This window comes from Neospora caninum, chromosome VIIa, assembly GCF_000208865.1.
Source record: "Neospora caninum Liverpool complete genome, chromosome VIIa".
NCBI classification, from domain to species: Eukaryota; Apicomplexa; class Conoidasida; order Eucoccidiorida; family Sarcocystidae; genus Neospora; species Neospora caninum.
In genome coordinates this window covers 968,090-982,171 of record NC_018393.1, presented here as the reverse complement: position 1 = coordinate 982,171, position 14,082 = coordinate 968,090, and the positions used below count along the sequence as shown (strand labels likewise).

Below are 14,082 nucleotides of genomic sequence, written 5' to 3'. Positions count from 1 at the left end.
AGCTAGCGGCTCGGTTGTCTATGAAAACGAAAAAGAACGAAGCTCTTTTAAACAATTCCAGTTCATACAGGTTCGTTGTGATACAGTTCATTCGAGAGAGAATGGATGGTTATCGAGATCGAAATTTTCCGCCCATCATCTCAACACACGAAAAAAATGCAACCGGCTGCGGGCCGACCAGCACAACTCCGCGGAAGAATACGGACTACAAGAAAGGCAAGTGGTGAAAACGAAATTGAGACAAAAAAAGCAGACGAATTCACACGCGCCGCTGCTTTCTCTCGTTACCTTCCTTTTGTTCTTTCACCCACGAAGAATTTTGAAGTACCGGAGTAACGCGCAAAGTTGGGGCGTTACTCAGTCGGGCAGACAGCTCGCGTAGGCGGAACGAACATAATCGCCTCTGCCTCGGCTCTGCCACGACTGCTATCGTCGTCCTACGATGCGTAGGCTCTAATGCTCGTTGCAAGAATCCACAGGAAAACACCTCGTGTTGTCCGCGTTAGTAAGACACTGAACACAAACCGAGATATGCGGACGGGTCTCATGACGTGAAAGTGTTTCAGCGACTGTTTTGGGTTCACGCTGCTTGGGTGTCAAAGTGTGGTTAGGAATTCAAATCTGCGGTGATCTCACTTCGAGTTCTCTATCTGTGTCGCACGCTAGATCGGAGTTGTCACGCGGGCGAAAACTGCCGAGACCCTCTTGTCGAAAAGACGGTCAGGCGTCATCCTGGTTTCGTCATCTCCAAGCCCCTGTCTGCTCGCCCACTCGGGCGTCTACGGGTCAGAAAATCAGGACTTGTTGCCACCAATAAAGGTCTTGAATTTTGCAGATCGCCTTATAAGTGAAGACGCCCGTACTAGCGATAGCGCGGCGGGCACTGGGGTGGTGGGTGTAAGCAACTCGTGGAGGTCTTCCAGCTGCGCAGGATGCGCAGTCCCGTGTACGTTGAATGATTGCAGAGTGCGCGGCTACAGGTCTTCCCTGCCGGCAAGCTGCACAGCAGCCACTTATTTTATCCTCGTTCTCTGTTGGACGGCATTTTTTCCCGTGTCTCTGACTCGAAATCACGTTGTTGTGGGTGTACGGGGAACTGTTTGTTTGTTTGGCTCAAAGACGGCTTAGTGGTTGGGTGGTCCCGTCCTGGTTCAAGTAAGGTCCCCGCGTGCCAGCGGAGACCCCTTCCGTCCACTCCCACCCCAAGGTCACATACCCCCAAGAGTCAACTAAAGGGCTTGTAAAACAGCCGTCTTTACACGGCTTTCGACCATTCTTAAGGCCAGATTTTTTTTGACTGTTTAAGGCGCATTTTGTTGTGCAAGATGGGGCTTTGTGGAAAGCGATTTGGCTACGAGAGCCCGGCAGTGGGCACGTGGTGCATTGCGTTGAGCTTACAGCTCGTAACGGGTATCATCATGCTCTTGATTGGTTACGACAAGGACATTCACGATATCCTGGAGGCGTCTTCCCTGACGACGAACGCATATAGTGTCTTCGAGTATATGGGGCTGATTCATGTGGCCCTTGCCATTCTTATCGCTGCGGTTGTCGCGTTAGGTCTTTTTGTTTCTCCCTGCTTCCTATGTCCCCTCTGCATTATCAACATTATCGAGAGCCTCTACTGCGTCGTTAGTGCTGCGACTGCAGGAGCTTATCTGCAGCCTTACGTTTCTTACGTGAAGCACTCAGAGCTGTCATATGAAGGAGAGAGCACGTGGTCGCTTGCCGATACGTACTTCGCAAGGACCAACAGCGGATACATTCTAGCCGCCGCAGTCTTAGCTCTTGCGACTCTCGCTGCATTCAGCCGCGCAAATGGCATGAGTAACGACACGCCGATTCCAGAGGCGCAGATGTGAGTGGTAGTTTCTTCATCTTTACATGATCTACGGCCACATTGTGTCCACAGTCTCCACTATGTGGAGGCTTTGAAATCTATGAGACACACATAGAATTCGTCGTCGAAGATCGCCATTCAGGAGGCCGTACGGTGAATTTTGCTGTCTTCACTTTGGCACTGACATAGTGTGGTTATTCTGGAGCTTCGTAAAGCTCTGGCGGTCTTTGAACACGTATACGTGTCAAGTCTCGAAGGGAATGCCCTGCGTGTATTCCGTAATTGGTGGATTTGTGTTAATTTTTTGCTCCGTTTGTCCTTGCTTTTCTTTCAGGTACGTCCCGTGCGTCACACTGATCATCATTTCTGGAGCAATCTTCATTATTGGCGGAGGTGGCGAAGGTTACACGGTGGCCTTGGGCACGATTTGGTTTCTTCTTGCAATTGCCGTGGCGATTATCTTGAATATTACCCACTGCTGTCTTTCCCCCAAGGTGTGCAACGTTTTGGTAGGAGCGGCATTTGGCTGTGTGGCAGTGGTCGCCATTGTCAGCTGCATCGTAGCTACCTCCACTTATCACACGGTCGTGAAACAAGTAGGCATGGTCGGCTTTCCGCAGTACTTCACTCCACCTACTGAGGACATTATGAACGACTACAAGATCTTCACCATTATGGGAACAGGCAAATGGCTCATTGTCGAGGCATGCACATCGTTGGCTTGCGGGGTTTTGGCAATTTTCTCCACAGTGTACGCGCTCCGATCAGTCTTCAGTTGCTGCGGCAAGGGTGAATGATGTCATCGTTTTTAGTTGCAATTATGTTATTCTTGGCTATTGCGTGTATGCTTGAAATCGGGACCTCAACCAAAACAGGTGACGCCAGTGGGGATTGTTTCTCGCATTGTGCGCGGCACTTACAAAGTGTAGTGTCTTTTTTGTCACTGCGAGTGTTTTTACAGTGCATTTTGGGAGGGCGCTACAAGGTTTTCCAGGCTCTTAGTTTCATAAACAACTTGACCACCGTAACCTCCAGTTGTGTATAGCGCAATAGGCATGCGTCGCCAACCGTCCCCCATTTTCCAGCAGAGTGCGAACTTTGGGATTTGTAATTTAAGTTGCTTTGTTTGATTGTTACGCGACTGCCACGTATTTGTGGTGTTCGCCCGGATCAGCTCATGTCGCTGGTGCGGCAGCATACAAATAAGGGTAGGTTCCTCGCACTACACACGTGGTCCTCCGCGTAGAGATACGCTGCCGTGACTCAATACGATGAATTCCCGAAAGGTCGCCGGTTGCAGAACGCTTTAGGCATCAATGCCCGTCTCTTCGATGTGGTAGATACGAGCATTCGAGGCACTGCAGCGTCGCTTGGAAGTGGCCTTTTGAGTTCCCATCACAATTCAACGTATGTATCTGTTCGCTGAGAGAAACATTCGCCTACCGCGATTACCTGCGTTTTGAATGTCTCTTCGGCACTTTAGAGTAATTACGGGTGCCCTGTCTGAACGGTACGATAAAGGTGGTGTAGCGCACGAGGCGAGACGCTTTGTCTTCGAACTCGACTCTAGTGAGGTTGCTGCTTCCACGATATGTACAGAAAGGCGGCAAACTGTCGAGGGACCTTGTCAGCTTTCGAACAGCTCTATGCAGCTGATTAGTCTACATTCCCCCCGTATTAAGCAAGGCGGTTTGGGAGTCGCGCCGACTTTTCTCTCGAAATGTGCCCTCTAAAATGACGAGATTTAGTTTACTACTAGTGATGCACACTGACAAACTGCGTTGGGGTACAATGCGAATCAGTCCAGCTGAGTTGCCTGCGTCCGCGAAGTCGCCTCAACGTGCGTACCGGCTGGGGCAACGAATGCAGCTGTATAAGCGTCAACATTTGTCTGAGCACTTTTCGCGATAGGCCTTCGATACGCGACCGTGTCCCTTTGCTGACAACGAGGGGACCCGTACCATGGCGAACTACCTAACGAATTCTCGTAACACTCCAACCTGGAAACGCCACTAGTGCTCAGGTACTCTGCTAATCGATGATGTATGCTCTTCTACACAGAAAAATAATCTAATCTCCGCAGTGTAGCGGGATCGTGTGTAGCGCGTTTTGACACTCTTGCTACTTACGTCCCTCCCATGGCGCTGGGTTCCACCTTATCCTCAAGTGTGTATGGCCGCTACTTTTGACAGAAAGCTCACAGAAGCATTCAGCTGCAGCAAGTAAGACGTCTGTTGCAGATGCCTCATTCCTCTCCACCCCACTGCGGCAAGTGACTTTACAAGGTTCCGTGATTGCGCTCCGCAATACAAACAACGATCGTACACGGTGCAGTTCAACCACACAAACCATCATTGCATCAGCTGCGACAACCGCGGGCACGAGCGACCCCGCAACAGGCGACTTGCATCACAGCATTATGTGAATTGAAAACTCAACTGAGAGTCTTGATGTGGTTCTGGAGGAAAGTCAGAGCCTCGCTCTCCTCGCCAAAGTCGGTGACGCACACGCACGACGCACCCACGACCTTGCGAGCGGTACCGTCTTTGTCGACTTTGCAGAGTCCCGCCCATTCGCCCAGTTCCTTGCTGTCCGTCACATCAAGCAGGGGGATTCCATGTTCCTTGCACAAGCCCTGGACCAGCTTCTTGTACGCCGGCTCCGAGCAGCTTTCAGACAAAAAGCAAACTTGTGCTTTCTTTGCGTCAAGGGCCTTCGCCACCTCGTGCAGGCCACGAACAAGACCATCGTGGATCAATGCGTTCTTCAGCACCTGAACGAAACACCGCAAACATGCCTGTCTCTACGCATCGTTAGACTGCCACATCAAAAGCGCAATGAATAGGGCTTGAAAACAGCTGCTTCTAGTGCGCTTGAGAATACGCTAACCCTCGACAGAAAACCGAACACTCCTCCACCCCATACTACAGCAAAGTACGCACCTCAGAACGATACACGCACGTCGCCACGAAAAAAAAACCGGAACTCACTGGACAGGCGCAAGTACCTCCGTACCACCTCAAAAGACACGAGTTTCTACAGGAAGTTTCGTCTTTGAGCTTCCTGTTCTCAGATTATGAAGCATCCAATGGCGTGGCTGTCAGCAGACAGCCCATCCACTGCTCCACTCCTATGTGCTGAGACAGGTAACGAAGAGATGTTGATTGTCAGTAGAGTACTCCTCTCCACGGCAAAGGTCGTCTCTGCCACCCTGGTCGTCGTTGCGTCCTGCGCTACTCGCTCGGGAAGGTTACTTTGCTTGGCACAGATCCCGTCACTCATATAGTCAACCGCCATAAGCACAGAACAGGTTTCAGAACGTTTTACGGAAAGGTACCAGCGCGAATGGTGAGCCTCGTCGCTCCCGGTCGCCTCCCGGCAAAAGGCTCGCGAACACGCCCCACACGCGTCATTGAGCTCCCCGCAGACTAAAAGAGCCACGATGCGGTCGCCATTGTGCAAACGCTCGGAACAAAACAACGAAACTGGCAGTGAGAAAGACCCGTGGTTGTAAAATTGAGCTCACCTTCCGGATCGCAGTCATCAAATCCTTCACCTCTTCCTCCTCCTCCACAGGGGCCACAACTTCGTCAGCAATGCTCTCAACGTCAGACATTGTTGCGAAAAGTGCGAAAAACAGACAGCAGTCAGAAAAGTGCGAAACACGGTCGACTCTTCGAGAAAGAGCTTCCTCCTCGCGCTCGCAAGAAAAAATCAAAATGATGCGAAACGTACTACGAGTTCGCGCGCATGCAGTGGGGGACACGTCCTCGCGGTAGTCAAATGGGTAGGGCACGATCTGTGAGGGCGAGGGGGGACATTAACAGGAAATCGGTGAATATACGGTCTTGCTACAGTTGCTCGAGTCAGACCTTCGGAGGCGCATGCTGTTTATGTGCCCCACTGTGCCGTGGAGACCCGACCTCTGGTACCTCTTCACAACAGAAGCCTGCCGAGAAAACCCTTTATTTCCTCTACCAAGAGATTTTCATCTTCAGTATAGCCAGAGTTTGAACATAAGGATGTTCGCGAAGCAGGCTTTCCTTCGGTAAAGTAGTACTTACGGCAGTAGCAGATGCGTTCACTGGAGAATAACTCGTTTTTAGACATCTTCGCCCTTCCACTTCCACTCATTTGTTTGTTTTTGCAGTGGCATGCAAACAGCACTTCTTCCAAACATTTAAAGCACCGTGTGCATTTGCTAGCGTTAGCATCTAATTAGAGAAGTAGCAGCAGGATGGGGATTTAGGATGTTGCATATAACGTTGTGCTCGAAGAGGAAGCAGCCCTAGCCCTTGAATGTACCGTCTTCTCCTGGCGTAACACGCGTTGAAAAACTGGCTAGCTTAACCGTATGAAAATCGGTATCCTACAGCTGGCGGAAGCTGACTGTTTTGGCAAACAAGCTGAACAGCGTATGCTATATTGCTCTATTGGCGCAATTGCGCACGGGGAAGATTTGAAATGCTGCCCTACATTGTACACTGTATACTGGCCGAGACTCTTTCCAGCATGCGCCTGCTGTGCTGCTGTCACGTCTTGTCACACCATATTGCCGATGACTTGATAATTTTGCTGTACCGGATCTGACGTTGCGACGGAACGGTGAAGAAACAGGATGGTACCGCGTGCTTGTGGAACTAGGAATGAACAATAGCCCACCCTATGAGGTTTACAAACCTATCCACAGCAACCGGTTGCCCCGGGCAGGTTGGTATGGGATGGGATTCTCTATGTGCAGACATTAGCGCTTCGTAAATCCCTTTCGTTTTTGCCCTCCCCCTACTACTTCCGTGGGAGGACTGAACGGTTGGCTCATCTGCTTAGACCACCCCGGCAGAAACAGTATCGCAACTGGACGTTCTCGTAGAAAATAAGACCTCTGCTTTCGTTGGGTAATGACTGGGCTCTGTCGGGTCCGCGCAATGCAATCACAGCCATGGTCATCAGTAGCTTCCCGTCGGCCGCCCTGTTGTGTGATCGAGGGAATTGGTTGAGCCAAAAAGCAACTCTTTGGAAATGGAAGGCGTGACCGTCATTGTGGACACAGATAGAGGAGCTTCTCCTGATGAATCCGGCTCTTCCAACTATGTGGATGGCGGGGGGCGCCGGAAAGCATCTGACCTGCCTTCTGTCTGGGCGCTGGAGTGCGGAGTCCCGTTCGACTGCGACCAACTTGGATTTATCCGTGAGGAAAAGTGTTCATGTTTCCAGCAGGCATCCGTCATGTTGCCCTGGGAATGTCAAGTGCCTTTCCCAGGTGTGAATGAAAGTAACCACCGCAGGAGTCTAATTACAGAATCCTGCTGCTTTTCGGGTCAGGTCCGTGGGATGGTATCAGAGAGGCAGATTCATTTCGTTTCTTGGAGCTGGCACCGAAGTCAAATTTCAGGTTCCTCAGAGTCGATTAATTTTCGCAAGACGTGTTTGGAATCGCTCGTAGAGTGGGGCACAGAGTCGACCTCCTTCGATTTGAGTGAGTTGCTGTCCTGCACGAGGTGACATCCTGTGGATTCCTGAAATGCAGCAATACGTACTGCGTGTGGCAATGAGATTTCACGTAAATTTCACGTAAATGTGATTCTTGTTCTACCTAAAGGTTCTGATATGAGTAAGATCTCCCGATAGCATTTGTCCGTGTAAGCTTGCCCTCTGTCGGCATGCTCGACGCCACGCACCTTCTGGTATGCCGCCGAGACTGGCTAGGTCCCTATCTGCAAATGGTGCCCGCCACTGTCCCAGTCCAAATGGGGTGCATGCGTGTTCCTCCTCACATTTTCGGCTGTCACAACTAGATTAAAGCGTCCATCACAGTTGCACTGCATAGGCGTCATTCTTCCCCGGAGAAGGGCATAGGCAAAGTCTTGACACACCAAGATCTTGTGCGGAGCAGGGGGAGGTCGCGGGCTATGTCCTGAGAGGCTCAATCGACGTGCGAGCTGTCCGCTTCCGATGTTTACAGGTTTTTCTGGCCTTTCAACACACGAAGGCGCCTCCGTTCTCTGTGCTAAGAGACTTCATTGAATGGTAGCCTTCGAAGACCATACGCATGTCTTATCCTAATATACGGTAAACAAAGACATTCAAGATCTAAACCAGTAGTCCAACTCGTATCTTTGGTAGAGGTGTAGTGTCGGTAAAGCGAAACGAATTGTAGTTAAAAGTACATGTCGTGATTCTCTTCCGAAGATCCATCAGGCACTGCGCTGCACGCCAATCGTCATGATCGCAAGTATGCATGTTATGTGATGTTTTCACTTCCTTGAGGTTCTCCAGAGGTAGTCGAACGAGGGTGACTCCTGCAGCTGCAGAGTATCTCGATGAGGCAAACGAAAGTCCGCTAGCGTTGCGATTGGTTTCCGATGTGTGCCAAAGTCTCGGAAGTTCTCTGAGACGTATGAAAACACAAAAAAGGACCGACCTTTACGGTGTGCTCTGGAAACTGACTTCAACAATCGGCGGGACTCCATATTTCTGGCTATTGCCACGAAAATGAGCTGGTACTAATTACCTCTTCACAGGCGCTCAATTGAAATAGGGGGCTTTACCGCCTCATCGAGGAAGTGCGTTTCGGTTTGCAGCTACATGATTGACTGTTCAACGACTGGCATCGACATTCTACTTGATACTCGAGAGGTATCAAAATCAACATCTAGTACAGCTCAAGCAGATGTGAACTCGTTCCACGATACTATGCTCTCCTGATCGAATGGTCATTCCAGGGGGGGGCCGTGCAAACACTGTAATTCGACTCAAGTACCACTCGCGAATCTGAAGCATCGAGACCTGTCTTAACCTGTGAGCTCTTAATGACCTGAGAAATGGCGGTCCATCTCGGAAAATATACTAGACGAACATTTCCAAACTGGCTTCCACAGGAGGCGTGTACCACTCGGGTGTTGAAGCGCTCGACTGAGTTTCCGCACTTATCGCTGTTCTCCTCAAAGGCTGCTATGTTTCCTTCTGGCTGCTGTGCTTGGTCCCTGACACTGGCATGAGTTAATTTGATGTCGAAGAGCACCTGACACTACGGCAACCGCTGTGGGCTATCACATATCTCGTACCAATGTCTGTGGATCAAGCAACCAGAGTGCTCCTGCGAGCACCCACGCACGTTGGCGCTTGTTCGGAGGTGCCGCATCTTGTGCCGAGTGCGCCACATGCTGCTTACCCTGTCTCGTTGAATAATTTGGGCACCATACACCGACACTTTTGAATCTGTATGGCCGCACCGGATCGCTGTGAGCCCCGGAGGGGGGTTGCCATTGAAAGAAACCGGACACGTAGTGAAATCGAGGAACAAACTGAGGAACTCTTTAAAGCAAGCTGATTTGCCCATCAGATTTATGCATCGGTACACTTCCAGCACTTCTGTCTGTAGACAGTAAGCAAAGCGGTTTTGCCTTCTTTTGGACGATTGAGTACCAGTGCTGAGGCCCATTTATCGTACACGGTGCGGACCCACACGACAGGGGCAGAAAGGCGGTGGCGTTCAAGTGGATCAACATGGATTTCTGGTTTCCAATACGCGGAGACCTCACATCTACCATTTTCACTGCACGCGTGTTACCTAAAAAAGAAATAAGTTCCATATTGGCGACAGGCGCGTTTTCGGTCCGTGTGCGTGCGTACAGAATCCACATGTGGTGGCGTGCTCTTGCTTTTGCTTGCGTTAAAACATTCGTTTCGGCCCTCTTCATTCAGACAGAGACTCGTGGGAGGCCGTTGATTTTTCCGTTTCAGCAGAGATGTACTTGTCCAAATTCGCTCATGAGTCTCCTAACACTAACAACCTGTGGACTGCTTCTTCTCTGTTTGGTGTATCATGCAGGTCTTTGTGGGTTTACGTTGCGGCTGCCCTCCATGACGGACGGTTTCATCGAGTGAACATGCGCAAATCGCCAAGCAATGTGCGGCGAGTACACGGGTGATGTGAAACGGGTTGCTAGAATATAGGGTGTGTCTACGTACGACAGGATGTCACTTCCTTTTCGGTACACTTATAAATGAAACCCCTTTCTCGTGTGCAGTGTGTGCCCTTCATGAATTGAATATCTGGCCCGGCCTGCCTCCAAAAGGAAGGTTGGCGAGAGGGGTTCCCTGGTTTTTCCTTTGCTGTCGTCTTGCGCAGTTGTTGCAGTCGCCTGCGCGACGGGTCAGAGAGCCCGATGGTGTTTGGTTTGTGTCTACGGCTTCCAAGAAAAGAGGAAAACAAACCTGTACTGTACGGAGCGGACCGCATCGTTTCACATCCATTTTTTTCCCCGGCTGAGTAGCAAAATCGGCGGACGTCTGTGCTCGACGTTCCAGCTGGATGAACCCGTAGTTGCTGTGAAGGCAGTGCCTGTTGTCCCGGTTTCACTTCAGCAGTAGAAGAGATATAACGAACTCGGACGTTCCTTACATTTTCACAGAGATGGCTTTTAGCGTAACACAGGCATGTTTTTGTTGTGACCGTTTCCTTTGACAAAGACGCGCTATTCGTGCGTCCGACGTTCCACGGAAGGCGTCCCTGTATGATTTAGGCGTTCGTTCACGTAGGACGGATTGTTTTTTCTTGGGCCTCCACCCGTAGAGCGACAACTTTTTTCCATTGTTGGAAAAGCCAGCGCATCTTCCAACGAAACATTCCGTCTCCTTCACCCAAGATCACGGCCGAAGAGGACTCGCCCATGTTGTTCCTGCCCCAGATTTGCGCAAGTTCTACTGGCCGTCAGTTTTTTTCCTCAGAGGCCTCTAGAGCGTCTCTGCACTGCCGAGTCGCTTTTTGTGAATGCCCATTAATACAGCTTAGCATCGAAGTCCAGTGACTCAACGTAGGAACCAAAGGAATAGCTCTGATTCCGCGTATACCACCGACAGGCGACGACGCAAACTCGTCCATGGCCTTCGTGGTCTGTAGTTGCTGATCCAGAATTCCTAGCCTCTTCCAATTCAGCACAATGGAGGTTAGAGAAACGAGTGAAATGGTACTGGACCGGAGGCCGCCGGGCGAGCTTAGCACGTATCCGAACAAGGCGGCGTTGAACCTGAATGAGGAGTATCCCTTTCTGAGACCCTTGTACTCAGACTTGTAAGCCGCAGTCTAAATTCCCTCGTCTTTCTCTTTTTTTGGGATACGCGGTGCTGCGCACTTTTTTCGCAATTCCATCTCTTTGCTGCTGGCATGCCGCGCTTACGCGTGCGAATGTCCCTTCACTGTCCACAGAGGGAGGCGGTGTCTTTCTCATGTTTATGATGCGTTCCATGCAAGACGTGGCGTAGTGAATGTAAAAGGCAATTCTGGTTTTTCGCTGTTTGTGGATTTGCTGTTTTCGCAGTGAGGCCGAATACAGGGCGATCCCATGGCTTCGCTGGACCGTCGCCCGGTACCATGTCGCACCCATCGCAGTCACGATTTATCTTCTCTTCTGCTACTTCGGCACGAGATGGATGAAGAACAGACCCGCGTATGATCTACGACGCCCACTGAAATACTGGAACTTGTTTCTCGCCATTTTCAGTTTCATGGGCATGGTGAGGCTTCCCCTTACTCTAGCTGTCATATAGGTTAAGAAGATGTGCAGAATGCTGGATGACATAAAGAGCGGCACACACATTCTGTGCCTTGTCCGTTTCGGTGATGGATGCGCGTACGCACTGTAGAGAAGTCACCAGCAGGTCCGCAAGTTCGTGTAAGTCTGCGTGCGGACCGTTTTGGATGTTCGCATCTTTGTTTTTGACCAGTCGCGTGACCGTTTGTTTGACCTTTTCCTTGTCCCTTACTTCGCGGAAGAGATTACTGTGGGCTTTCTTCTCGATACTGGTTCTACAGCAGGCTGTGTTGCGTTCGTAGCAGAAAGCACCGCGAAATGTGACATGCTGCATTGTGTTGATTTTCATTGGGGTGGTGAAAGGCTAGTCGATCTGAGTACGGTTGCCAGTCCTCAGTTGGATGCGATGTCTCGTGAGTCATTGACGGATAGGAGGCATCGCGAAGGTGTACGCTTTTGCATGTTTGACGGCACGTCTCTTGTGGGAACATGCGGTTCTGACCCTTATTCTCCCTGCTGGTTTCCCCTGTGTTCTCCCTCGCAGATCCGCGTCGTCCCGCACTTGTTCGAGATTTTGCGCCGTTGGGGATTCGAGGTGTCCATCTGCTCCCCACCCGTCTACACCTACGGCCACGGGGGGTGCGGATTGTGGATCTTTTTGTTCATCTATTCTAAATACTTTGAGCTGCTGGATACTGTCTTCATTGTCCTTCGGAAACGACCTCTTAACTTCCTGCACTGGTATCACCACGCGACAGTGCTGTTGTACACCTGGGATGGTTACTGCGTAGAGCAGCCTGCAGGTATCTATTTCGTTGCGATGAATTACAGTGTGCATGCGATCATGTACTTTTACTATTTCCTTGCTGCCCAGATGCAGCGGCCACTCTCGTGGGGTATATTTGTAACGATCGCCCAAATTTCGCAGATGTTTGTGGGCGTAGGTGTCACGTGTGTGTCGCTGTATTACTCCTTCGCATATCCGCTAGTCAATAAATGGACGGGCTGGCAGTTCACTGACCCCATGACGTACGGCCAATATATCAATACCCGCAACCTCGTCTACGGCCTCCTCATGTATTCCACCTACTTTTATCTCTTCGCGGAGTACTTCTTCAAGAGATATATCTCGAAGACCTCGCACAAGAAAATCCAGGCGAAAAAAGCGGAGTAGAGGACGAACTGGAGGCGAGAAAACGTGTCCTAACCGTTATTTCACATCCCCCTTGTTGCTGTGCCCACCGGACACCGGTTCACGGCGCCTCTGGAGGGATTTGCTGCCAGGACGCGTTTAGGGGGGGGGGGGGGTACGAGGTCTCTGGGTTAGCTCCCACAGGCTGTTTTTTGTGTGCACCGGTAGAACGTGCCGACGTGCGGCCCGATCTGGACCTGTGGATGGACACTTCACGCGCGACGCTCGTGTTCCTGCAGAGCCGTTTTCAACTTGTTTGTGTTGCTGGTGCAACGCTGTGCCGTCGTCCAGTCGTCGGCAACGCTGCCGGGTACCAATCTGAACCACTCGAGCAGTGGGCGCTTTCCTTTTTTTCGACCTTTCAGGTACTGCCTCCAACGCGTCCGAAAGAAAACCCTGCTTCCATTCTAAAACTTAAACTTCCACGTTTTCCAGAAGAACGGCAAAGCAAGGCCCCGCTTGTCGGGCCACGCTTCGTCATGTGCCACTGGCGGGCTGAGTGGCCGAGTGCGCCGGAACCCGTAGCTCTGACGCGAATGCGAATCAGAGTCAGTCTCCCGGAAAACACACGGTGCGGAAAGCTGGAATGTGTCACAGCGATGCGACGCCGCAGCTAGTATCCGAAGACTTCCGCCATGGTGCAACAGAGTCACTTTGCTTCACGATTCTCTTTCCTTTCAATCGCACTGCGTCGCAGAATATAGATTCTGCCCCAAAACCACATTCTTTACACAGATGCGTGTGGTCGGCAGCACTGGTCGGAGCTGTCTTACGACGACCATGTTGGCGCATGGTACGTGGACGGTCATCTGCGGAACTGTATTCTTCGTGTCGCATGCGCTGTATGAAACGTTGCTTAATCGAGGAAAGGCACTCCTCTGGGGTGAGGAAAACGCTGGACACGCCCCAAGTGGGGAACCACAAACGCCTAAACTTCCTCTCAGGAGCGAGTGTAGAAACGCTTTACAAAGATGCGCGGGGCCACCGGAACCGAAGCTTGCTCTTGAGTGGAACCAGTCCGGAGAGGGATTCTCAAGTGGTTTGTGGATGCAATCGGCGTGGAAAGTGGAAATTAGCATGACCCTTTCCAGGTGTCCGTGGGTGGAACTCGCTGTTTGCTACCACGTACGTGCTTGCAGCAACATATGAAGTATTGATGCAGATTTTTGACGTTAACACTGCATGTGAAATAGGAAAGCTGCCATGCACCATCCAGGCGTGAAACGTTCTTGAGTTCTGTAAGTCGTACAGAATCTCATTTGTACAAGTCATTCGCGCTCCGGTGCGAATCGTTTCCTGCTCTTTCGGCACCGTCACGTGATTTCAAGCACGTAGACAGTGGACTCTATCTCTGCCATCTTTTTCGATATTGTAATGCCGTCATATTGAGAGAAACCAAGAACCGTTCTTCCGCCAGTACGGAATCGTGTCTTTCGACCTTTCCCGGCTATGCTGCCGTACGTGAACTGCGTTCCGCTGGCGTAGCCACGATTCACGCTGAACAGTTTTAATGGTTT

At 50.9% G+C, this 14,082-nt stretch overlaps 3 protein-coding genes across 3 annotated transcripts; 2 read left to right on the top strand and 1 right to left on the bottom strand.

Moving 5' to 3' along the window:
• Window positions 1–1,325: 1,325 nt before the first annotated feature.
• Window positions 1,326–2,637, top strand: NCLIV_020370 (conserved hypothetical protein; the record flags this gene model as incomplete). Its single annotated transcript, XM_003882233.1, has 2 exons — window positions 1,326–1,858; window positions 2,175–2,637. The coding sequence occupies 2 exons, from the start codon at window positions 1,326–1,328 to the stop codon at window positions 2,635–2,637; spliced, it is 996 nt and encodes a 331-aa protein (XP_003882282.1).
• A 1,637-nt stretch (window positions 2,638–4,274) lies between these two features.
• On the bottom strand, window positions 4,275–5,456 carry NCLIV_020360 (40S ribosomal protein S12, related; the record flags this gene model as incomplete). The annotated part of the gene is made up of 2 exons (XM_003882232.1): window positions 4,275–4,613; window positions 5,367–5,456. The coding sequence occupies 2 exons, from the start codon at window positions 5,454–5,456 to the stop codon at window positions 4,275–4,277; spliced, it is 429 nt and encodes a 142-aa protein (XP_003882281.1).
• Window positions 5,457–10,782: 5,326 nt separating this feature from the next.
• NCLIV_020350 (GNS1/SUR4 domain containing protein, related) lies at window positions 10,783–12,547 on the top strand (the record flags this gene model as incomplete). The annotated part of the gene is made up of 3 exons (XM_003882231.1): window positions 10,783–10,913; window positions 11,161–11,356; window positions 11,918–12,547. The coding sequence occupies 3 exons, from the start codon at window positions 10,783–10,785 to the stop codon at window positions 12,545–12,547; spliced, it is 957 nt and encodes a 318-aa protein (XP_003882280.1).
• Between the last annotated feature and the right edge of the window lie 1,535 nt (window positions 12,548–14,082).